Genomic DNA, 26,756 nt, shown 5'->3' with positions numbered 1-26,756 from the left:
TGTCCCACTGAAAGAATAAACAAAGGACAAGGTTCCCGCCCACCAGCCTAAAGCAAGGGAGAGAGAAAGGGAAGGGGGAGAATGGTGCAGATCGCTTAGCAACGTGGACGCTTGGTCCTCAACCGGATACGAGCACAGGACTTCAGTCGAAAAGCTGAAGGATTTTACAACCTCTAGCTAAAACAGTATCTCAAAACTTGAGCGATGGAGAGAATATGTCTTGACAAGACTGCATCTAAGGCAGTGGACGACTATCTGGAGTACAGGAGGTTTGTCTTGCTTGCCAATGAAAATGTTTTCTAGGATTATATTAAATCTGGAGCACTTCTGAAAATGTCCTCTGTCACCTGACTGACTTTATAGGTCTATTTGCTTTGTTATGTTTGCCTTCAGACAATTTAGAAAGTGCACACATCCCTTGTATGTAGAATGTCACCAATGGCATTTTTTGGAGTCAGTTTATTTTACACTAGCCTTCCTTTCTTTCCTTTCTCAGCAGATCAATCTAATGGTACTACATAGGTGGAACTGTAATGAAGTTGAAAGTATAAGCTTTGGAGTGTGAATGTCTATTTCACCATACTACTTGTGTATCAGTGTTATATTTGAGGAGGAAATGGGAAATTAATAATTTGCAGAATGAGGCTACTCTATGATCAGAACTACTAATCATGAACACCATTAACTTGGAAAAGATTTGTTGTAACTCACTGTTGCTCTATTCTTGTCCCATGTCTTGTTTATGCAATACTTTATTTCATATGTCTGGCAGCTGTGTTTTTGTGTTCTTGTTTTGAACTAAATTGCAAAAGAAAATCCTTAAAATTAAATAAAAAGTTTACTTCTAATCATACCCCTGTGCTGTGGCGCCTGTTGTTGTGTGTCAGGATCGTGGGTATAGACGATGGCGGCAGACTATTCTCCCCAGAGGAATATGAAGAGTACAAGAGAGCAGTGTTTCCCCAGAGACTACATAACAGGCTGTATGTGAGCTTTGGAGTGCCAGGGGGAATAGACTGTAAACTCATCGGCCCAGAGACACCTTGCTTCTGCACACACAGGTACGCTTTAGCAACATCCTCCATCGCTAATACAACACTGTGATTAGTTCATTAGTTATGTGCCTCCAAAATGGAAGTGCACTATGACCTCTGCAAAGTGGTCTGAACCTTTATGAGTTAGTTAAGGAGGAAGCATGGTTTCCCAGGAACTGCATGGTCACTGATTCAAGCATCACTCCAGCTATCCTTCTTAATCGCTACACTTGTCTTGGTTGAATCCCTCCAGGTACAAACAGCATCAGACAGACTTTGAGGAGGTTCCTTCGGAGCGCCCGATAGCACTACCATGCAGAGTTCAAGGGTGTCGGTGTTTGGCCTTTCAGTACGTGCACCTGAACAGGTCGCAGCCTGTACGTTGCAGGTGCAAACACTCTGCCTACGACCACAGTGAGACCTCAGAACACCTCTGTGGGAAATGTGAGTCTCAGTTGTCCCCTCGCTGAAGCACTGAGGTATTGTTATAATACTCCTTCTATACTCCCTGACTTCCAATTTGTTGTGTTGAAAGTAGTGTCAGTGTTGTATAGGGTATGGTTGAGGCCACATTGACCTACCTCCCTATTTACTCTCTGTCCTCAGGCTCATCCTGCTCTGGGTTCCGGAGCCCCTACAGCTGTGGGTGTGGCCAGCCTAGCTTCGCCCACCAGACGCTGGTGGAGACGAAGGCAGAACGGGAGGCCCGGGGTTGTCCGGTGGGCAGAGACGTTCCATACGCAGCCATGGGGGGTCTGACAGGGTTCAGCTCCCTGGCTGACGGGTACCTGAGACTGGACGATAGCGGGGCAGGTGAGACCTCCAGGCTGCATCACAGACTCACTGACAAGAGACAGCCACAAGATGAATTACAGCAAAGGCATCCCAGTCATTCTAATGAGTCTAATTTCAGCCTTTAGATATGAGATATCTAATTGTTACCCTTGACCTTGTGCATGCGTGCGCCTGCGTAGGTGCCCCTCACCTGTCTGTTCTGTCGTCTCAACAACCAAGAGCTTTCCAGGAGCATGTGTTTGAGAAAGCCTCAGGACCAGCAGCAGCCTCAGGACCAGCAGCAGCCTCCGGACATACAGGTCAGAACCCAACCAAGCTATAGGAGGCTTTGGGGGGCATAATTATGACTGTGCTTTGAAGTCTAGCCTGGGAAGCACATGCTTGTCACGTACAATATTTGGAAGGGTGGCCAGGAGAGACTATGAAATGCCTAATCTGAGTGTAACTGAGGATGCAATTTATCCTGTAGGTCAGCATTTCCCAAACTCGGTCCTGCCCCCCCGAGTTGCCCTAGTACTACACAGCTGATTCAAATAATCTAAGCCTGAGTATGAGGTGGCTATTTTAATCAGCTGTGTAGTGCTAGGGGAAAAACCTGAAGCGGGGGGGGGGGGGGGGGGGGCAGGACCGAGTTAGGGAAACCCTGCTATGGCTCATATAGAAATCCTAAACAGAGATGATATTTGTCTCATAATAGATAGATGTATTGCGTTAATTTAATAGTTTCCCTCTGATATGTAGAGGAGAGTTCAGTGACGTCCGTGACCAGGGCTCTGTCTGACCTCAGCACCAGAGAGGAAGAAGACATGGCGTACTTGGAGAGACGCTACCAGGACAGGGTGAGGAGGACAGTTCTCTAACGAAACACTGGAGGCCAGCAAAGAGCAGTAGAAACAGAATTGTACAGATGAAAAATAAGTGAGATCAAGGAAGCAGAGCGACACATACTGTGCATTCAGAAAGTATTCACACACCTTGACTTATTCCACATTTTGTTGTGTTACAGCTTGAATTCAAAATTGATTAAATATATTTTTTTCTCTGACCCATCTACAAACAATAGCCCCGTAATGACAAAGTGAAAACATGTTTTTAGAACCTGTTGCAAATTTATTGAAAATGAAATACAGAAGTATTTTGTATTTATTAAGGATCCCCCTTTAGTTGCTGCCAAGGCAGCAGCTACTCTTCATGGGGTCCAGCAAAATTAAGACAGTTATTAAGACAGTTATATCCAATTTAAAATATTATATGACATTTCATAACACTTTTCACAACACATTAAGTATGTTCCCTCAGACCACTACTCTACTACCACATATCTACAATACAAAATCCATGTGAACGTGCAGGGGCGGCCTGAAACAATAATTCAGGCTGGGAATCTGACTCCATCCCAGGCCAACCTGTTCACGCAAACCACCAGACCGCAAATGTGTACATGGTTAGGAGACTCTCCTGTGAGCAATGCAGAGAAGCCCCTGTAATGTCCCTGCATATTAACTGCTCCGTCTGTTGCATTACCAACACACTGTTTGATATCTATATCCATCTTCTCAAGAGTGTTTCACAAGGTCCACAAAGTACTATCTAGTCGATGACTCACAGTCAATGACCGCAATGAGTCTCTCGTGGACAACATCAGTGACATATCGCAGAACTACTGCACACTGGTCTTTGGATGTTAAATCCTGTGTTGTGCCCATTTGTATTGAGAACATCCCTGCTTTTCTCACTTCAACAGCAACTGTCTGCTGAATCAACATTCTGATGACTTCAATTACTTTATTTGCTGTTGTTTTGGACATCATAGTTACCAAGGACCCTCTTCCTTTACTTCCCATCTGCTTCTTGCTCTACTCAATGCTCCACCAACATGCTCTTGTAGGCAGACATCATATTACCTTATCAACAATATAAGCTCAAGAAACTTGCCATGATTGACAGCCATGTTTTCCATGTTATATGCAGCTTCGTGTCTGTGTCCTCTGTAGCTCAGCCCACATTTACCAATAACTTTAACTACATCAATCACACGTTCCATGACCTGCCTCCTCTTTCTGGCCTGGTCTAGTTGAACTGACATTTGCTTATCACTCAGAAGGGTACAGATGTCTGCTTTGCTGGCTCTGAGGAAAAAGGCGTCTGCACTTTCTCTATTGGTCTTGCTTCTCTCATGTTCCTGTACTCTCTGATGAGCATGTTTCCAGGCCTGCATGCCTCCTTTGACAAATGCACTATCACTGGCTGAAGGATTTGCAAATGCAAGACATACTGAGCAGAACAAGGAGGGAGTTACTTCATTGTATATCAGCCATTTTCTGTTTGTGCCATCTTTGGAGTGGAAAACATTGGGAATTACTCTTTGAGGGGTTTGTTTTGGGTGGTACTGAAAAAACAAGTCAAAATCCTTGAACTGAGGACGGGCAAAATAAATGGATTTTCAGTGCTTTCGCTGTCCCTTTCTGTTGTCCCTGTACTGGGCTCTAAACCTCTCTCTCTCTCTCTAAACATCTGGTTGCTCTGCAGAATGAGATTAACATTGTAAATAACCTAAACTTAAACTTGTATTACTTGTGCAGTCATTGATTGTATGTCCCCGATTACAGTCCTACTAATAATCTTATAAATAAAGCACATATTCATCTAAAATCATAGCCTACATGTATGTTTAGGTTTGTGCTCTTAAGTTGTTCCTGCTCTGAGTCTGACTCTGAGCTGACCACCATCTCCAGTTTTGCAGGAGCACCTGAAGCTCTAGTGCTGCTTCCTTCTCCACCTTTGCAAAGAAAATACTATATTATCATACTCACAATCATTAGTACTACATTAATACAGCTCTGGGAAAAATTAAGTGTTCTCTTAATTTGGAGGGGTCTCTTAATTTTTCCCAGAGCTGTATATTATTGTAGTAACTTGTAATGTTGGTACTAATGGCGCCAATGATCTTTGTCATTGCCTGTGCTGTGTCACACAGGCTACTGTGTTACTGTGTCACACAGGCTACTGTGTTACTGTGTTACACAGGCTACTGTGATACACAGGCTACGTTCATGGATGTATTGTGGTCAGGTTACTGTAGCCTGTTTCGCTGTACAGTGTATGTGCACTTTCCCTAGCTTATGTGGCATGAGTCATGACCTAATGCTGGCAAGTCCATAGTCTAGGTTTACAGTTTTTTACTAGTTTAAATATTGCCTTCAATGTCGTGCACATTGTTTAGCCTACCGGCCGTTGTGTCACTATTGTTAGCTAGGCTACTTAGCTAGCCATGCTGGGTGTCGTGTGTGTGTCTTAGTTAGTGTCGTTTATTTTGCAGCATTTAGCTGCGTCTGTGGCAAGGGCCCTTCTTTTTTATTCTCTCCCTCTCTGCTCCATCTTTTCTGACCGTCCATTTCCCCGTACGACTTGTCTAAAATGTTTTCGGTAGAGAAGACGGTCGTTATGTGCGTCGCGGAGAGACATTTTTGGTGTGCAAGGGGACACTGCAGCAAGAGTGAGATTCTCAGTCAACTCATTCCTGCTTGCTATATTATCGCTGGTCAAGTTGACTATTCACCACAGGAGTGAGTTACCTCAGGCCACCGGAAATGTCCTGGTGCTCCGGAAGGCCAGTGTATAGTGTATCTAGTGCGCGTCTTATCATGTGTATGTACAGTGCTTTGCGAAAGTATTCGGCCCCCTTGAACTTTGCGACCTTTTGCCACATTTCAGGCTTCAAACATAAAGATATAAAACTGTATTTTTTTGTGAAGAATCAACAACAAGTGGGACACAATCATGAAGTGGAACGACATTTATTGGATATTTCAATATTTTTTAACAAATCAAAAACTGAAAAATTGGGGGTGCAAAATTATTCAGCCCCTTTACTTTCAGTGCAGCAAACTCTCTCCAGAAGTTCAGTGAGGATCTCTGAATGATCCAATGTTGACCTAAATGACTAATGATGATAAATACAATCCACCTGTGTGTAATCAAGTCTCCGTATAAATGCACCTGCACTGTGATAGTCTCAGAGGTCCGTTAAAAGCGCAGAGAGCATCATGAAGAACAAGGAACACACCAGGCAGGTCCGAGATACTGTTGTGAAGAAGTTTAAAGCCGGATTTGGATACAAAAAGATTTCCCAAGCTTTAAACATCCCAAGGAGCACTGTGCAAGCAATAATATTGAAATGGAAGGAGTATCAGACCACTGCAAATCTACCAGGACCTGGCCGTCCCTCTAAACTTTCAGCTCATACAAGGAGAAGACTGATCAGAGATGCAGCCAAGAGGCCCATGATCACTCTGGATGAACTGCAGAGATCTACAGCTGAGGTGGGAGACTCTGTCCATAGGACAACAATCCGTCGTATATTGCACAAATCTGGCCTTTATGGAAGAGTGGCAAGAAGAAAGCCATTTCTTAAAGATATCCATAAAAAGTGTAGTTTAAAGTTTGCCACAAGCCACCTGGGAGACACACCAAACATGTGGAAGAAGGTGCTCTGGTCAGATGAAACCAAAATTGAACTTTTTGGCAACAATGCAAAACGTTATGTTTGGCGTAAAAGCAACACAGCTGAACACACCATCCCCACTGTCAAATATGGTGGTGGCAGCATCATGGTTTGGGCCTGCTTTTCTTCAGCAGGGACAGGGAAGATGGTTAAAATTGATGGGAAGATGGATGGAGCCAAATACAGGACCATTCTGGAAGAAAACCTGATGGAGTCTGCAAAAGACCTGAGACTGGGACGGAGATTTGTCTTCCAACAAGACAATGATCCAAAACATAAAGCAAAATCTACAATGGAATGGTTCAAAAATAAACATATCCAGGTGTTAGAATGGCCAAGTCAAAGTCCAGACCTGAATCCAATCGAGAATCTGTGGAAAGAACTGAAAACTGCTGTTCACAAATGCTCTCCATCCAACCTCACTGAGCTCGAGCTGTTTTGCAAGGAGGAATGGGAAAAAATTTCAGTCTCTCGATGTGCAAAACTGATAGAGACATACCCCAAGCGACTTACAGCTGTAATCGCAGCAAAAGGTGGCGCTACAAAGTATTAACTTAAGGGGGCTGAATAATTTTGCACGCCCAATTTTTCAGTTTCTGATTTGTTAAAAAAGTTTGAAATATCCAATAAATGTCGTTCCACTTCATGATTGTGTCCCACTTGTTGTTGATTCTTCACAAAAAAATACAGTTTTATATCTTTATGTTTGAAGCCTGAAATGTGGCAAAAGGTCGCAAGTGACTTGGCCATTCTAACACCTGGATATGTTTATTTTTGAACCATTCCATTGTAGATTTTGCTTTATGTTTTGGATCATTGTCTTGTTGGAAGACAAATCTCCGTCCCAGTCTCAGGTCTTTTGCAGACTCCATCAGGTTTTCTTCCAGAATGGTCCTGTATTTGGCTCCATCCATCTTCCCATCAATTTTAACCATCTTCCCTGTCCCTGCTGAAGAAAAGCAGGCCCAAACCATGATGCTGACACCACCGTGGCAAAGTTCAAGGGGGCCGAATACTTTCGCAAGGCACTGTATATTGTGATCACTACATCCGATGGATTTGGATACTGCTTTAAAGCTAATTTCTGCTGCATTAGTAAAGATGTGATCAATACATGTTGATAATTTCATTCCTGTGCTGTTTGTAACTACCCTTGTAGGTTGACTGATAACCTGAGCCAGGTTGCAGCCACTGGTTACAGTTTGAAGCTTTTTCTTGAGTGGGCAGCTTGATGAAAGCAGGTCAATATTTAAATCACCCAGAAAATATAGCTCTCTGTTGATAACACATACATTATCAAGCATTTCACACGTTATCCAGATACGGACTGTTAGCACTTGGTCGCGGACCAGGATGTCTTGCTCCCAGACAGACTAAACAACTTCGTTGCTCGTTTTGAGGACAATACAGTGCCACTGACACGGCCCGCTAACAAAACCTGCGGACTCTCCTTCACTGCAGCCGACGTGAGTAAAAGATTTAAACGTGTTAACCCTCGCAAGGCTGCAGGCCCAGACTGCATCCCCAGCCGCGTCCTCAGAGCATGCGCAGACCAGCTGACTGGTGTGTTTTACGGACATATTCAATCAATCCTTATCCCAGTCTGCTGTTCCCACATGCTTCAAGAGGGCCACCATTGTTCCTGTTCCCAAGAAAGCTAAGGTAACTGAGCTAAACGACTACCGCCCCATAGCACTCACTTCCGTCATCATGAAGTGCTTTGAGAGATTAGTCAAGGACCACATCACCGCCACCCTACCTGACACCCTAGACCCACTCCAATTTGCTTACCGCCCCAATAGGTCCACAGACAACGCAATCGCAATCGCAACCACACTGCACACTGCCCTAACCCATCTGGACAAGAGGAATACCTATGTTCCCGTCAGTTGAGGATGCCTGGTCTTTCTTTAAAAGTAACTTCCTCACCATTTTAGATAAGCATGCTCCGTTCAAAAAATGCAGAACTAAGAACAGATATAGCCCCTGGTTCACTCCAGACCTGACTGCCCTCGACCAGCACAAAAACATCCTGTGACGGACTGCAATAACATCGAATAGTCCCCGCGATATGCAACTGTTCAGGGAAGTCAGGAACCAATACACGCAGTCAGTCAGGAAAGCTAAGGCCAACTTCTTCAGGCAGAAGTTTGCATCCTGTAGCTCCAACTCCAAAAAGTTCTGGGACACTGTGAAGTCCATGGAGAACAAGAGCACCTCCTCCCAGCTGCCCACTGCACTGAGGCTAGGTAACACGGTCACCACCGATAAATCCATGATTATCGAAAACTTCAACAAGCATTTCTCAACGGCTGGCCATGCCTTCCGCCTGGCTACTCCAACCTCGGCCAACAGCTTAACACTCCTCCCGTGGCCTCCAACTGCTCTTATCTGGAACGCTAGTAAAACCAAATGCATGCTTTTCAACCGTTACGCTGCCTGCACCTGCACGCCTGACCAGCATCACCACCCGGGTGATGGTTCTAAACGATATCATAACCGCCATCGATAAAAGACAGTACTGTGCAGCCGACATGCCAAGGCTTTCGACTCTGTCAATCACCGTACCTAGGTGCCTTCTGGTTCACCAATTACTTTGCAGACAGAGTTCAGTGTGTCAAATCGGAGGGCACTCTCCTGGGGGTCCAGACCCATATCAAACATCTCCAATCGAAAATCAAATCAAGAGTCGGCTAAAACCAAATGCATGCTTTTCAACCGTTCGCTGCCTGCACCTGCACGCCTGACCAGCACAAAGCCTCCTTCTAGGTGTCTGGCTCACGCCGCCAAACTTACCCTCACTCACGCCGTAAAACTGACTATCCTACCGATCCTCGACTTCGGCGATGTCATCTACAAAATTGCTTCCAACACTCTACTCAGCAAACTGGATGCAGTTTATCACAGTGCCATCCGTTTTGTCACTAAAGCACCTTATACCACCCACCACTGCGACTTGTATGCTCTAGTCGGCTGGCCCTCGCTACATATTCGTCGCCAGACCCACTGGCTCCAGGTCATCTACAAGTCCATGCTAGGTAAAGCTCCGCCTTATCTCAGTTCACTGGTCACGATGGCCACACCCAGCCGTAGCACGCGCTCCAGCAGGTGTATCTCACTGATCATCCCTAAAGCCAACACCTCATTTGGCCGCCTTTCGTTCCAGTTCTCTGCTGCCTGTGACTGGAACGAATTGCAAAAAATCGCTGAAGTTGGAGACTTTTATCTCCCTCACCAACTTCAAACATCTGCTATCTGAGCAGCTAACCAATCGCTGCAGCTGTACATAGTCTATTGGTAAATAGCCCACCCATTTTCACCTACCTCATCCCCATACTGTTTTTATTTATTTATTTTTCTGCTCTTTTGCACACCAATATCTCTACCTGTACATAACCATCTGATCATTTATCACTCCAGTGTTAATCTGTATAATTGTAATTATTTGCCTACCTTCTCATGCCTTTTGCACACAATGTATATAGACTCCCCTTTTTTCTACTGTGTTATTGACTTGTTAATTGTTTACTCCATGTGTAACTCTGTGTTGTCTGTTCACACTGCTATGCTTTATCTTGGCCAGGTCGCAGTTGCAAATGAGAACTTGTTCTCAACTAGCCTACCTGGTTAAATAAAGGCCCCTCTAGCACAATAGCGTTATCAGATATGCTGTTGTTTAGCCACAAATCCGTGAAAATCAGGACGCTGCAATCCATAATCCCGTTTTGTGAGATGATTCTTAGTCGTATTTCGTCCATTTTGTTCGCCAGTGACCGAACGTTAGCGAGGAAAAGGCTAGGGAGTGAAAGCCGATATGGGGTTGGCTTTTTCCTAGCCCGGGGGCCACCCCGCTTCTCTTGCCTTTGTTTACGATTTCGACGCTGCCGCCGGGCACTTCTTCTCGCCAATGTTTCAGTCTCCCGGGGCATCTTCGCGATCTCCAGTGGAAGTTGTAAATTGTCAAAGACTCTCTTTGTGCATTGTGTTCCAATATCCAGGAGTTCTTATCAGCTATATAGAGTGTACATCATGCTGTATTAAGTAAATAAACTAAGAACTATTAAGTAAATGTATTGCTAATTCGCAAAATCTGGGAAGACGCAGAGCCTCTCGTTGTACACTTGCCGCCATTAGACATGCTCATGTTATTGGTGTTAGTGCAGGGTAAGCTGCACACAGTGGACTTCCTACTAAGGGACACCGCCTCAGTGCTAACAGTATGGAAAGGGGGATACCTAGTCAGTTGTACAACTGAATGCCTTCAACTGAAATGTGTCTTCCGCATTTAACCCTGAATCAGAGAGGTGCCGGGGGCTGCCTTAATCGAGATCCACATTTTCGGCGCCCGGGGAACAGTGGGTTAACTGCCTTGCTCAGGGGCAGAACAACATATTTTTACCTTGTCAGCTTGGGGATTTGATCCAGCAACCTTTCGGTTTCTGTCCCAAAGCTCTAATAACTCTGGTTCATAGGCACATGATTACTGCAAACAATAGCTGTAGGATTAGCAGAGGCATTCAGTGCAGTTAGAGGGACATAAATTACGTTACTTATATTGTGTCTGCCAAAGCACCTGGGATAATGTACATTTGCTGAAGCATTATTACAACTCTGCAACACAATGGTAGGGATTAACTGAGCTGGGCTTGGGTCATTGATAAGTCCTTGTCTCAACGCAGCCATATAATGCTGTGAAAGGATCCGGGAACCCCAATTATTCAGGTGGATCCCATCCTCCTTATAAAATGTGTTTTGTTTCCAAAAGGTATCAAAATTATCAACAAAAGTTACAAATCAAATCAAATTTATTTATATAGCCCTTCGTACATCAGCTGATATCTCAAAGTGCTGTACAGAAACCCAGCCTAAAACCCCAAACAGCAAGCAATGCAGGTGTAGAAGCACGGTGGCTAGGAAAAACTCCCTAGAAAGGCCAAAACCTAGGAAGAAACCTAGAGAGGAACCAGGCTATGTGGGGTGGCCAGTCCTCTTCTGGCTGTGCCGGGTGGAGATTATAACAAAACATGGTCAAGATGTTCAAATGTTCATAAATGACCAGCATGGTCGAATAATAATAAGGCAGAATAGTTGAAACTGGAGCAGCAGCACAGTCAGGTGGACTGGGGACAGCAAGGAGTCATCATGTCAGGTATTCCTGGGGCATGGTCCTATGGCTCAGGTCCTCCGAGAGAGAGAAAGAAAGAGAGAATTAGAGAGAGCATATGTGGGATGGCCAGTCCTCTTCTGGCTGTGCCGGGTGGAGATTATAACAGAACATGGCCAAGATGTTCAAATGTTCATAAATGACCAGCATGGTCGAATAATAATAAGGCAGAACAGTTGAAACTGGAGCAGCAGCACAGCCAGGTGGACTGGGGACAGCAAGGAGTCATCATGTCAGGTAGTCCTGGGGCATGGTCCTAGGGCTCAGGTCCTCCGAGAGAGAGAAAGAGAGAAGGAGAGAATTAGAGAACGCACACTTAGATTCACACAGGACACGACACATAAACTACTGCAGCATAAATACTGGAGGCTGAGACAGGAGGGGTCAGGAGACACTGTGGCCCCATCCGAGGACACCCCCGGACAGGGCCAAACAGGAAGGATATAACCCCACCCACTTTGCCAAAGCACAGCCCCCACAACACTAGAGGGATATCTTCAACCACCAACTTACCATCCTGAGACAAGGCTGAGTATAGCCCACAAAGACCTCCGCCACGGCACAACCCAAGGGGGGGGGGGGGGGGGCGCCAACCCAGACAGGATGACCACATCAGTGACTCAACCCACTCAGGTGACGCACCCCCTCCAGGGACGGCATGAGAGAGCCCCAGTAAATCCAGTGACTCAGCCCCTGTAATAGGGTTAGAGGCAGAGAATCCCAGTGGAAAGAGGGGAACCGGCCAGGCAGAGACAGCAAGGGCGGTTCGTTGCTCCAGAGCCTTTCCGTTCACCCTCCCACTCCTGGGCCAGACTACACTCAATCATATGACCCACTGAAGAGATGAGTCTTCAGTAGAGACTTAAAGGTTGAGACCGAGTTTGCGTCTCTGACATGGGTAGGCAGACCGTTCCATAAAAATTGAGCTCTATAGGAGAAAGCCCTGCCTCCAGCTGTTTGCTTAAAAATTCTAGGGACAATTAGGAGGCCTGCGTCTTGTGACCGTAGCGTACGTGTAGGTATGTACGGCAGGACCAAATCAGAGAGATAGGTAGGAGCAAGCCCATGTAATGCTTTGTAGGTTAGCAGTAAAACCTTGAAATCAGCCCTTGCTTTGACAGGAAGCCAGTGTAGAGAGGCTAGCACTGGAGTAATATGATCAAATTTTTTGGTTCTAGTCAGGATTCTAGCAGCCGTATTTAGCACTAACTGAAGTTTATTTAGTGCTTTATCCGGGTAGCCGGAAAGTAGAGCATTGCAGTAGTCTAACCTGGAAGTGACAAAAGCATGGATTAATTTTTCTGCATCATTTTTGGACAGAAAGTTTCTGATTTTTGCAATGTTACGTAGATGGAAAAAAGCTGTCCTTGAAATGGTCTTGATATGTTCTTCAAAAGAGAGATCAGGGTCCAGAGTAACGCCGAGGTCCTTCACAGTTTTATTTGAGACGACTGTACAACCATTAAGATTAATTGTCAGATTCAACAGAAGATCTCTTTGTTTCTTGGGACCTAGAACAAGCATCTCTGTTTTGTCCGAGTTTAAAAGTAGAAAGTTTGCAGCCATCCACTTCCTTATGTCTGAAACACATTCTTCTAGCAAGGGCAATTTTGGGGCTTCACCATGTTTAATTGAAATGTACAGCTGTGTGTCATCCGCATAGCAGTGAAAGTTAACATTATGTTTTCGAATGACATCCCCAAGAGGTAAAATATATAGTGAAAACAATAGTGGTCCTAAAACGGAACCTTGAGGAACACCGAAATTTACAGTTGATTTGTCAGAGGACAAACCATTCACAGAGACAAACTGATATCTTTCCGACAGATAAGATCTAAACCAGGCCAGAACTTGTCCGTGTAGACCAATTTGGGTTTCCAATCTCTCCAAAAGAATGTGGTGATCGATGGTATCAAAAGCAGCACTAAGGTCTAGGAGCACGAGGACAGATGCAGAGCCTCGGTCCGATGCCATTAAAATGTAATTTACCACCTTCACAAGTGCCGTCTCAGTGCTATGATGGGGTCTAAAACCAGACTGAAGCATTTCGTATACATTGTTTGTCTTCAGGAAGGCAGTGAGTTGTTGCGCAACAGCCTTTTCTAAAATTTTTGAGAGGAATGGAAGATTCGATATAGGCCGATAGTTTTTTATATTTTCTGGGTCAAGGTTTGGCTTTTTCAAGAGAGGCTTTATTACTGCCACTTTTAGTGAGTTTGGTACACATCCGGTGGATAGAGAGCCGTTTATTATGTTCAACATATGAGGGCCAAGCACAGGAAGCAGCTCTTTCAGTAGTTTAGTTGGAATAGGGTCCAGTATGCAGCTTGAAGGTTTAGAGGCCATGATTATTTTCATCATTGTGTCAAGAGATATAGTACTAAAACACTTGAGCGTCTCTCTTGATCCTAGGTCCTGGCAGAGTTGTGCAGACTCAGGACAACTGAGCTTTGAAGGAATACGCAGATTTAAGGAGGAGTCCGTAATTTGCTTTCTAATAATCATAATCTTTTCCTCAAAGAAGTTCATGAATTTATCACTGCTAAAGTGAAAGTCATCCTCTCTTGGGGAATGCTGCTTTTTAGTTAGCTTTGCGACAGTATCAAAAAGGAATTTCGGATTGTTCTTATTTTCCTCAATTAAGTTAGAAAAATAGGATGATCGAGCAGCAGTAAGGGCTCTTCGGTACTGCACAGTACTGTCTTTCCAAGCTAGTCGGAAGACTTCCAGTTTGGTGTGGCGCCATTTCCGTTCCAATTTTCTGGAAGCTTGCTTCAGAGCTCGGGTATTTTCTGTGTACCAGGGAGCTAGTTTCTTATGAGAAATGTTTTTAGTTTTTAGGGGTGCAACTGCATCTAGGGTATTGCGCAAGGTTAAGTTGAGTTCCTCAGTTAGGTGGTTAACTGATTTTTGTCCTCTGGCGTCCTTGGGTAGACAGAGGGAATCTGGAAGGACATCAAGGAATCTTTGTGTTGTCTGTGAATTTATAGCACGACTTTTGATGATCCTTGGTTGGGGTCTGAGCAGATTATTTGTTGCAATTGCAAACGTAATAAAATGGTGGTCCGATAGTCCAGGATTATGAGGAAAAACATTAAGATCCACAACATTTATTCCATGGGACAAAACTAGGTCCAGCGTATGACTGTATTACACCCTGCAATTATCATGTAGCCAGTTGTGAAGAGAAAGCATCCTGCTAAAGTGTTCAATGCCATGATTCAGAGAGGGCACATGGCCAGATATGATGGGTATGTTATTAGTGTCTAGCAGAGAATCAATCAGCCCCTTTGCTGTCATACACCCCTTTGCTATGAGACTCCAAATTGAGCTCAGGTGCATCCAATTTCCTTTGATCATCGTTGAGCTGTCACTACAACTTGGAGTCCACTTGTGGCCAATTCAATTGTTTGGACCTGATTTAGAAAGAAACACACCTGTCTATATAAGGTCCCACAGTTGGCAGTGCATGTGAAGGAGGAGCTACGGAAAGACCTTGGGAAAGGAAGATGGTGGAATTTGATGAGTTTGAATTAAGCAGCGTGTCGAGTAAATGTGAAGACAAATATTCTGAATGGACAACAGTAATATTGAAAACTGGAACAAAACAGGAAATTGTCTACAATTGGAGTGGAGGACACGTGTGTAAATAGTAATGAATCGCTTCTTTTTGGGATGCGGTTGTTGAGTAAGGATGGAGGTGTTGAAAATGTTGAAGTATGTGCTTGGAAAAGTGGAGTCTGTCAGAGTGACCAGAAGTGATCTGATTTTGATTAATTGTATTTCTGACGAGCTGACTGACGATTGGAGTGAGCCTCAAAAGAATCCGGACAACAGAAGTTTTGTGTTTGGAACTTCGGAGAAGAGCACCCGTCAAAGGTGTCATCTCATGGTGACGACAGATATTCAGGTTGAATACCTGAAGAGAATTCCTGGTGTGGTTGGTGCCCGGCGTCTGACCCGCTGTGTGAATGGGGGAAAAAAAGAAAGTCTGTCAGTCCTGTTGTTTTTTGATAAAGAGCAATTACCGGCATGTGAAGCTTTGTTATGTAAGATACGCTGTAAGAGCTTTCATTCCCAAACCACTGCAGTGTAAGAATTGTAAAGGATTTGGCCATGTTTCAAGTGTGTGCAGACAGAGTATACTGAAGAACGGTGTGTAGAAGGACGATGGTGTTGCAATTGTAGTGGGGATCATTATCCTGAGTTCCAGTAAAGGTGAAGGAAATTGAGCTGGCAAACGTTAGAACGGTCAATTGAATCTCCTATGGGGAGGCGATCAAAAGAATTGAGGAAACAAGTGATGCCATTGAAGAGATGGTAGTGGATATACCTACCACTGCTTGTAGTAAGTGTTTTCTGCCAGACAAAAGGTGGATTTTGTTGTGTTCATTGCCACAGTTATAAACTGTACAGCACAAGTCTCAAAGAAGTCGAAGAAACTAGACTATATTGTGGCTCCAGCAGAAATGGTTTTTGGACTCAGAAGACTTGCAGGTTCCCCTTGAGTTCAGGTTCCCCTTGAGCCTGTGTAGGGATCAGATCTGTTTTATTTATTTTTAACAGAAGTTGTTTGATATATATACACAGTTGAAGTCGAAAGTTTACATACACTTAGGTTGGCGTCATTAAAACTAGTTTTTCAACTACTCCACACATTTCTTGTTAACAAACTATAATTTGGCAAGTTGCTTTGGACTTTGTGCATGACACAAGACATTTTTCCAACAATTGTTTACAGACAGATTATTTCACTTATAATTCACTGCATCACAATTCCAGTGGGTCAGAAGTTTACATACACTAAATTGACTACCTTTAAACAGCTTGGAAAATTCCTGAAAATTATGTCATGGCTTTAGAAGCTTCTGATAGGCTAATTGACATCATTTGAGTCAATTGGATGTGTACTTGTGGATGTATTTCACGGCCTACCTTCAGTGCCTCTTTGGGAAAATCAAAAGAAATCAGCCAAAAAATTGTAGACCTCCACAAGTCTGGTTCATCCTTGGGAGCAAATTCCAAATGCCTGAAGGTACCACGTTCATCTGTACAAACAATTTACGCAAGTATAAACACCATGGGACCACGCAACCGTCATACTGCTCAGGAAGGAGATGCGTTCTGTCTCCTAGAGATGAACATACTTTGGTGCGAAAAGTGCAAATCAATCCCAGAACAACAGCAAAGGACCTTGTGAAGATGCTGGAGGAAACAGGTACAAATGTATCTACAAGCTTGTGGAAGGCTCCCAGAAACATTTGACCCAAGTTAAACAATTAAAAGGTGATGCTTCCAAATACTAATTGAGCGCATGTAAACTTCTGACCCACTGGGAATGTGATTAAATAAATAAAAGCTGAAATAAATCATTCTCTCTACTATTATTCTGAAATTTCACATTTTTAAAATAAAGTGGTGATCATAACTGACCTAAGACAGGGAATTTCTACTAGGATTAAATGTCAGGAATCGTGAAAAACTGAGTTTAAATGTATTTGGCTAAGGTGTATGTAAACTTCCAACTTCGACTGTATATATAGTATATGTATATAGTGGCAGACCAGGGGGTTGGGCCAAAACGTTTACACAGATCAGACACGGACAGAGTAGGATTAGCTCAGTTTCAAAGGTGTTTATTCAAATAATAGTCCAAAAGAAAAGAGACCCTCTCCGGGATACCGTCTTCTAGGCTCTGGTACCATCAGCAACTATATGGGAGTCCTTTTCTCCCTCAGTCTCTCCCCTGTGTGCTGCCCTTCTGGGAGCTTTGTGGGATTTGTACAGCTGGTGAGCAATCAGCCCCAATTATTCCTGGCCAGAGATCCCGTCGACACCTGGCTCGTCCAGCAGATGGAGCCATCACCTCGTGATGTATACTCCGTCTGTCACCAGGCCTCGACGAGTCTCCCCTGGTGGCTGACATGCTGTATGTCACAATATATTTTTTGGGGTGTTTCATTTTTTGGGTGCATAGTAGGTGGTGGGATGCACATTAAATTGTGTAATTGCCAATAAATCATAGAAGAAGTGCATGTTAGAGCAGAAACTATACCACGAAGTCCAAGAAACTGTCTGAAAATCGCCAAGATAGAATTGTGATGAGGCATATATCTGGGGAAGTGTATAAAACTATTTCTAGAGTGTTGAAAGTTTCCAAGAGCACAATAGTCTCCATCAATAGGAAATTGAAAAAAATATGGAACTACCCAGACTCTGCCTAGCTCTGTCCGTCAGAGATCCTACAGAGTTCCTTGGCTGAGATGGAAGAACCTGCCAGAAGGACAACCGTCTCTACAGCACTTGACCAATCTGGGCTTTATGGGAGAGTGGTCCAGATGGAAGCCACTCCTAAGGAAAGAGGCACATGACAGCACGCCAGGAGTTTGTAAAACGGCACATGAAAGACAGAGCACAAGGAAAATGTAAGATAAGACAAAAATGTAACTATTTGGCCTGAATGCAAAGTGCCATGTCTGGAGAAAACAGGCACAACTCATCACCCGTCTAACACCATCCCAACCGTGAAGCATGTTGGTGGCAGCATCCTGCTATGGGGATGCTTTTCAGCGGCAGGGACTGGGAGACTGGTACGGATAGAGGAAACAATGAATGGTGCCAAATTACGTGCAAATCCTTAATGAGAACCTGCTTCAGAGTGCAAACAACCTTAGACTAGTGCAGAGATTTATGTTCCAACAGGACAATGACCCCAAGCATACAGCCAAAGCAACACGAATGGCTTCAGAACAAGAATGTGAAAGTCACTGAGTGGCCCAGCCAAAGCCTAGGCATGAATACCATTGAAAAACTTGAAGATTGCTGTTCACCACCGCTCCCCATCTAACTTAATAGAGCTTGACATAATCTGCAAGGAAGAATGAGAGAAAATTCTCAAATCCCGATGTGCAAAGCTGATACATACCCAAGACAACTCATAGCTGTAATCGCCTACAAAGGTGCTTCTACAAAGTATTGATTAGATATTTCTGTATTTCATTTTCAATACATTTGCTAAAATGTATAAACATGTTTTCACTTTGTGATTATGGGGTGTTGTGTGTAGATGGGTGAGAATATTATTGTAATTTGTTCTATACTTTCAGGCTGTAACACAATGTGGAATAAGTCAAGGGGTATGAATACTTTCTGACAGCACTGTATGTAGTTTAATGTAGAGCAACCAGTGCAGCAAATAAGATAACAATTCATTGACAATATATTTACTGCAGACACCCTTTTTTTGTACAATGGATATCTTATGATGTGGAATTAATCAAGGTCTTACAATAAAATACACTAGACAGTATTTACAAAAGTATGTGGACACCCCTTCAAATGAGTGGATTCGGCTATTTCAGCCACACTCATTGCTGACAGGTGTATAAAATCGAGCACACAGCCATGCAATCTCCAAAGACAAACATTGGCAGTAGAATGGCGTTACTGAAGAGCTCAGTGACTTTCCATGTGGCATCATCACACTTTTATTTAACCAGGTAAGCTAGTTGAGAACAAGTTCTCATTTGCAACTGCGACCTGGCCAAGATAAAGCATATCAGTTCGACACATACAAAAACACAGAATTACACATGGAATGAACAAAACATACAGTCAATAATACAGTAGAAAAAAAAGAAAAAAAAGTCTATATACAGTGAGTGCAAATAAGGTCAAATAAGGGAGTTAAGGCAATAAATAGGCCATGGTGGCGAAGTAATTAGAATATGGCAATTAAACACTGGAATGGTAGATGTGCAAGTAGAGATACTGTGGTGCAAAAGGAGCAAAATAAATAAATACAGTATAGGAATGAGGTAGATAGATGGGCTGTATACAGATGGGCTATGAACAGGTGCAGTGATCTGTGAGCTGCTCTTGACAGCTGGTTCTTAAAGTTAGTGAGGGAGATGGGAATCTCCAGCTTCAGTGATTTTTGCAGTTCGTTCCAGTCAGTGGCAGCAGAGAACTAGAAGGAAAGGCGACCAAAGGAGGAATTGGCTTTGGGGGTGACCAGTGAGATATACCTGCTTGAGTGTGTGCTACGAGTGGGTGCTGCTATGGTGACCAGTGAGCTGAGATGAGGCGGCGCTTTACCTAGCAGAGACTTGTAGATAACCTGTAGCCAGTGGGTTTGGCGATGAGTATGAAGCGAGGCACAGCCAACGAGAGCGTATAGGTCGCAGTGGTGGGTAGTATATGGGGCTTTGGTGACAAAACAGATGGCACTGTGATAGACTACATCCAGTTTGCTGAGTGTTGGAGGCTATTTTATAGATGACATCGCCGAAGTCAAGGATCGGTAGGATGGTCAGTTTTACGAGGATATGTTTAGCAGCATGAGTAAAGGAAGCTTTGTTGCGAAATAGGAAGCCAATTCTAGATTTAATCTTTGATTGGAGATGCTTAATGTGAGTCTGGAAGGAGAGTTTACAGTCTAGCCAGACACCCAGGTATTTGTAGTTATCCACGTCCAGAGTAGTGATGCTGGATGGGCGGGCAGGTGCCGGCAATGATCGGTTGAATAGCATGCATTTTAGTTTTATTTGCGTTTAAGAGCAGTTGGAGGCCACGGAAGGAGAGTTGTATGGCATTGAAGCTCGTCTGGAGGTTAGTTAACACCGTGTCCAAAGAAGGGCCAGAAGTATACAAAATGGTGTTGTCTGCGTAGAGGTGGATTAGAGAATCACCAGCAGCAAGAGCGACATCATTGATGTACAGTGCCTTGCGAAAGTATTCGGCCCCCTTGAACTTTGCGACCTTTTGCCACATTTCAGGCTTAAAACATAAAGATATAAAACTGTATTTTTTTTGTAAAGAATCAACAACAAGTGGGACACAATCGTGAAGTGGAACGACATTCATTGGATATTTCAAACTTTTTTAACAAATCAAAAACTGAAAAATTGGGCGTGCAAAATTATTCAGCCCCTTTACTTTCAGTGCAGAAAACTCTCTCCAGAAGTTCAGTGAGGATCTCTGAATGATCCAATGTTGACCTAAATGACTAATGATGATAAATACAATCCACCTGTGTGTAATCAAGTCTCCGTATAAATGCACCTGCACTGTGATAGTCTCAGAGGTCCGTTAAAAGCGCAGAGAGCATCATGAAGAACAAGGAACACACCAGGCAGGTCCGAGATACTGTTGTGAAGAAGTTTAAAGCCGGATTTGGATACAAAAAGATTTCCCAAGCTTTAAACATCCCAAGGAGCACTGTGCAAGCGATAATATTGAAATGGAAGGAGTATCAGACCACTGCAAATCTACCAAGACCTGGCCGTCCCTCTAAACTTTCAGCTCATACAAGGAGAAGACTGATCAGAGATGCAGCCAAGAGGCCCATGATCACTCTGGATGAACTGCAGAGATCTACAGCTGAGGTGGGAGACTCTGTCCATAGGACAACAATCCGTCGTATATTGCACAAATCTGGCCTTTATGGAAGAGTGGCAAGAAGAAAGCCATTTCTTAAAGATATCCATAAAAGTGTCGTTTAAAGTTTGCCACAAGCCACCTGCGAGACACACCAAACACGTGGAAGAAGGTGCTCTGGTCAGATGAAACCAAAATTGAACTTTTTGGCAACAATGCAAAACGTTATGTTTGGCGTAAAAGCAACACAGCTGAACACACCATCCCCACTGTCCAACATGGTGGTGGCAGCATCATGGTTTGGGCCTGCTTTTCTTCAGCAGGGACAGGGAAGATGGTTAAAATTGATGGGAAGATGGATGGAGCCAAATACAGGACCATTCTGGAAGAAAACCTGATGGAGTCTGCAAAAGACCTGAGACTGGGTCGGAGATTTGTCTTCCAACGAGACAATGATCCAAAACATAAAGCAAAATCTACAATGGAATGGTTAAAAAATAAACATATAACTGCAGCGCCAGCTGTGCCATCAGAGTCCTGGGTTCGCGCCCAGGCTCTGTCGTAACCGGCCGCGACCGGGAGGTCCGTGGGGCGACGCACAATTGGCCTAGCGTCGCCCGGGTTAGGGAGGGCTTGGTCGGTAGGGGTGTCCTTGTCTCATCGCGCACCAGCGACTCCTGTGGCGGGCTGGGCGCAGTGTACGCTAGCCAAGGTGGCCAGGTGCACGGTGTTTCCTCCGGCGCATTGGTGCGGCTGGCTTCCGGGTTGGATGTGCCCTGTGTTAAAGAAGCAGCGGCTTGATTGGTTGTGTATCGGAGGATGCATGACTTTCAACCTTCGTCTCTCCCGAGCCCGTACGGGAGTTGTAGCGATGAGACAAGATAGTAGCTACTACAACAATTGGATACTACGAAATTGGGGAGAAAAAGGGGTAAAATTCAAACAAAAAAAAATAAATAAATAAATAAAAATAAATAAAATAAACATATCCAGGTGTTAGAATGGCCAAGTCAAAGTCCAGACCTGAACCCAATCGAGAATCTGTGGAAAGAACTGAAAACTGCTGTTCACAAATGCTCTCCATCCAACCTCACTGAGCTCAAGCTGTTTTGCAAGGAGGAATGGGAAAAAATTTCAGTCTCTCGATGTGCAAAACTGATAGAGACATACCCCAAGCGACTTACAGCTGTAATCGCAGCAAAAGGTGGCGCTACAAAATATTAACTTAAGGGGGCTGAATAATTTTGCACGCCCAATTTTTCAGTTTTTGATTTGTTAAAGTTTGAAATATCCAATAAATGTCGTTCCACTTCATGATTGTGTCCCACTTGTTGTTGATTCTTCACAAAAAAATACAGTTTTATATCTTTATGTTTGAAGCCTGAAATGTGGCAAAAGGTCGCAAAGTTCAAGGGGGCCAAATACTTTCGCAAGGCACTGTATACAGAGAAGAGAGTCGGCCCGAGAATTGAACCCTGTGGCACCCCCATAGAGACTGCCAGAGGTCCGATTTGACACACTGAGCTCTATCAGAGAAGTAGTTGGTGAACCAGGCGAGGCAATCATTTGAGAAATCAAGGCTGTTGAGTCTGCCAATAAGAATGTGGTGATTGACAGAGTCGAAAGCCTTGGCCAGGTCGATGAATACAGCTGCACAGTAATGTCTCTTATCGATGGCGGTTATGATATCGTTAAGGACCTTGAGCGTGGCTGAGGTGCACCCATGACCAGCTCGGAAACCAGATTGCATAGCGGAGAAGGTACGATGTGATTCAAAATGGTCAGTAATCTGTTTGTTAACTTGGCTTTCGAAGACCTTAGAAATGCAGGGTAGGAAAGATATAGGTCTGTAGCAGTTTGGGTTTAGAGTGTCTCCCCCTTTGAAGAGGGGGATGACCGCGGCAGCTTTCCAATCTTTGGGAATCTCAGACGATACAAAAGAGAGTTTTAACAGGCTAGTAATAGGGGTTGCAACAATTTCGGCAGACAATTTAAGAAAGAGAGGGTCCAGATTGTCTAGCCCGGATGATTTGTAGGGGTCCAGATTTTGCAACTCTTTCAGAACATCAGCTATCTGGATATGGGTGAAGGAAAAATGGTGGGGGCTTGGGCGGGTTGCTGTGGAGGGTGCCGGGCAGTTGACCGGGGTAGGGGTAGCCAGGTGGAAAGCATGGCCAGCCATAGAGAAATGCTTATTGAAATTCTCAATTATAGTGGATTTGTCGGTTGTAACAGTGTTTCCTAGCCTCAGAGCAGTGGGCATCTGGGAGGAGGTGCTCTTATTCTCCATAGACTTTACAGTGTCCCAGAACTTTTTTGAGTTTGTACTGCAGGATGCAAATTTCTGTTTAAAAAAGCTAGCCTTAGCTTTCCTAACTGCCTGTGTATATTGGTTCCTAACTTCCCTGAAAAGTTGCATATCATGGGGGCTATTCGATGCTAATGCAGAACGCCACAGGATGTTTTTGTGCTGGTCAAGGGCAGACAGGTCTGGAGTGAACCAAGGGCTATATCTATTCCTGGTTCTACATTTTTTGAATGGGGCATGCCTATTTAAGATGGTGAGGAAGGCACTTTTAAAGAATAACCAGGTATCCTCTACTGTCGGGATGAGGTCAATGACGTTCCAGGATACCCCGGCCAGGTCGATTAGAAAGGCCTGCTCGCAGAAGTGTTTTAGGGAGCGTTTGACAGTGATGAGGGGTGGTCGTTTGCTCGCAGGCCCATTACGGATGCAGGCAATGAGGTAGGTTCATTGTGGCTAGGCCCCAAGTTGTGTTAGATTGAGGGCATCAAGCTTAGATTGTAGGATGGCCGGGGTGTTAAGCATGTCCCAGTTTAGGTCACCTAGCAGCACGAGCTCAGAAGATAGATGGGGGGCAATCAATCAAACCACCCTCAGCTGGGGGCAGAGGGAGGTCTATAGCAAGCGGCAACGGTGAGAGACTTGTTTCTGGAAAGGTACATTTTTAGAAGTAGAAGCTCAAATTGTTTGGGTACAGACCTGGATAGTAAGACAACCTGCAGAGTTCTATCTTTGCAGTAAATTGCAACACCGCCCCCTTTGGCAGTTCTATCTTGTCGGAAAATGTTATAGTTAGGAATGGAAATTTCAAGATTTTTGGTGGTCTTCCTAAGCCAGGATTCAGACACGGCTAGGACATCCGGATTGGTGGAGTGTGCTAGGGCAGTGAATAAAACAAACTTAGGGAGGAGGCTTCTAATGTTAACATGCATGAAACCAAGGCTTTTATGGTTGCAGAAGTCAACAAATGAGAGAGCCTGGGTGATGGGAGTCGGGGTAGACACTGCAGGGCCTGGATTAACCTCTACATCATCAACTATAAGCACTGTTATTGTGAAGTGGAAACATCTAGGAGCACCAACGACTCAGCCCCGAAGTGGTAGGCCACACAAGCTCACGTAACAGGGCCGCCAAGTGCTGAAGCGCGTAGCGCTAAAAATCGCCTGTCCCCGGTTACAGCACTCACTACAGAGTTCCAAACTTCTTCTGGAAGCAAAGTCAGCACAAGAACTGTTTGTCATGAGATTCATGAAATGGGTTTCCATGGCCGAGCAGCAGCACACAAGCCTAAGATCACCATGTGCAATGCAAAGCTTTGTCTGGAGTAGTGTAAAGCTCGTGGACTTTGGAGAAGTGGAAACGCCTTCTCCGGAGTGATGACTCAAGCTTCACCGTCTGTCAGTCTGATGGACGATTCTGGATTTGGCGGATGCCAGGAGAACACTACCTTTCCTATGCATAGTGCCAAATGTTTGATGGAGGAGGAATAATGGTCAGGGGGTGTTATTCAGTTCGGGCTAGGCCCCTTAGTTCCAGTAAAGGGAAATCTTAATGCTACAGCATTAACATTAACATTCTAGACAATTCTATTTTGTGGTCACAGTTTGGGGAAGGCCCTTTCCTGTTTTAGCTTGACAATGCCCCTGTGCACAAAGCGAGGTCCATACATAATGGTTTGTTGAGATCATTGTGGAAGAACTTGACTGGCCTGCACAGAGCCCTGACCTCAACCCTATTGAACATCTTTGGGATGAATTGGAACACCGACTGTGAGCCAGGCCTAATCCCCCAACATCAGTGTCCGACCTCACTAATACTCTTGTGGCTGAATGTAAACAAGTCCCCACAGGAATGTTCCAACATCTAGTGGAAAGCCTTCCCAGAAGAGTGGAGGCTGTTATAGCAGCAAAGGGGGGACCGACTCCATATTAATGGCCATGATTTTGGAATGAATGTTCGATGAGCAGGTGTCCACATACTTTGTAGTGTATATTTATGTGTGAATGTGGTACTCAAATGAGCACGTGACATGACATGTTAATGAATGACTGGAAACCTGAATGCCATAATCATAGTTTCTGTTTCAGATGAAGGCTGAGAAAATGGCAGTCAAACAGAAGGCATCATCATCAAGAGGAAGACCATCCACCAAACCAGCCAGCCTACCATCCACCAAACCAACCACCTCCCTATGCAGTAAGCAACCTACCAAACAGCCTACCAAATAATTGACCAAACTGGAGAAGAGGACGAACAGTTAGCTAACACACTTAGTTTAATGAGGCATTCCATTCCACACAGATAATGATATAATTGCAATATGGATAATAGATAATCAAACAGTCTCACCTGGGAAAATGATCATTAGATCATAAACATCAAGGCTTTTGTGATGTTTCCAAGATAAATTGACAATAAATGTTCAAATCCATGTTGATTCTTTAACCACCTTCCACTCGGACCTCATTCTCAGGGTTTCTTTTGTTTTCATTTGTTGATAGTTTCACCTTACTAAATAACACTGGTTCTATCTGCACTGTACCATTCAAAAACAGGATATGGAAAATGCGTTCATTTTATTGATCAGGATGCCCTTACTGTAATCAACTACAGATAAAGACATGGAAAGCCAAGTGGCCAATCAGTGTCATGCTAGCAATTTAATTAACAAAAAGCCAAGGATGAACACACACACACAGACTGGCAGAGGACTGAGGATGTGTCTATATAACAGTGCATCCTAGTACTCACTAAAAATCGACTAATGTGGTCAATAAATCAACTCATTTCCTCATCAATTAACTGATCGATCCAATCAGTGCACTAGTTTGAGTGTGGACGTTTAGCACAGGGTCGGTCACAGTTATTAACAGTTTTGTTACAACCCAAATTGTTATAACCCAAATGGCACCCTATTCCCTATATAGTGCACTACTTTTGACCAGGGCCTATGGGGATCCATAGGGGCCTATGGGCTCTTGTCAAAAGTAGTGCACTATATAGGGAATAGGGTGCCATTTGGGACGTAGGCCTTGGAATATTGATTTGCTCAGTCCTTTGGACGTTTTCTCAGAAAAAAACGAAACGTCCTCTCAATCCGATGATGCTGTGACACACCGCCCCAGACCATGACAGACCCTCCAACTCCAAATCGATCTCACTCCAGAGTACAGGCCTCTGTGTAACGCTCATTCCTTTGACGATAAACGCAAATCTGACCATCACCTCTGGTGAGACAAAACCACGATTCGTCAGTGAAGATCACTTTTTGGCAGTCCTGTCTGGTCCAGCGACGGTGGGTTTGTGCCCATAGACAACGTTGTTGCCGGTGATGTCTGGTGAGGACCTGCCTTACAACAGGCCTACAAGCCCTCAGTCCAGCCTCTCTCAGCCTATTGCGGACAGTCTGAGCAGTGATGGAGGGATTGTGCATTCCTGATGTAACCCGGGCAGTTGTTGTTGCCATCCTGTACCTGTCCCGCAGGTGTGATGTTTGGATATACCGACACTGTGCAAGTGTTGTTACACGTGGTCTGCCACTGCAAGGACGATCAGCTCTCTGTCCTGTCTCCCTAT

At 44.3% G+C, this 26,756-nt stretch overlaps 1 protein-coding gene across 1 annotated transcript; it reads left to right on the top strand.

Moving 5' to 3' along the window:
* The first annotated feature begins 204 nt into the window (after positions 1-204).
* LOC139372732 (family with sequence similarity 221 member A) lies at positions 205-25,582 on the top strand. The gene is made up of 7 exons (XM_071112528.1): positions 205-269; positions 888-1,061; positions 1,288-1,478; positions 1,641-1,847; positions 2,009-2,128; positions 2,571-2,668; positions 25,268-25,582. The coding sequence occupies exons 1-7, from the start codon at positions 205-207 to the stop codon at positions 25,406-25,408; spliced, it is 996 nt and encodes a 331-aa protein (XP_070968629.1). The 3' UTR covers positions 25,409-25,582.
* Positions 25,583-26,756: the final 1,174 nt, after the last annotated feature.

Source organism: Oncorhynchus clarkii, chromosome 18, assembly GCF_045791955.1.
Source record: "Oncorhynchus clarkii lewisi isolate Uvic-CL-2024 chromosome 18, UVic_Ocla_1.0, whole genome shotgun sequence".
Classification (NCBI taxonomy): Eukaryota; Metazoa; Chordata; class Actinopteri; order Salmoniformes; family Salmonidae; genus Oncorhynchus; species Oncorhynchus clarkii.
Note: the sequence above shows the minus strand (reverse complement) of the source record. Positions and strands in the feature narration are given on the sequence as shown.

Coding starts and splice junctions, on each gene's coding strand:
- LOC139372732 (XM_071112528.1), top strand. CDS start 205: ATGGAGAGAATATGTCTTGACAAGACTGCATCTAAGGCAGTGGACGAC. Junction 270..887: donor GACTATCTGGAGTACAGGAG/GTTTGTCTTGCT, acceptor GTTGTGTGTCAG/GATCGTGGGTATAGACGATG. Junction 2,129..2,570: donor AGCAGCCTCCGGACATACAG/GTCAGAACCCAA, acceptor TCTGATATGTAG/AGGAGAGTTCAGTGACGTCC.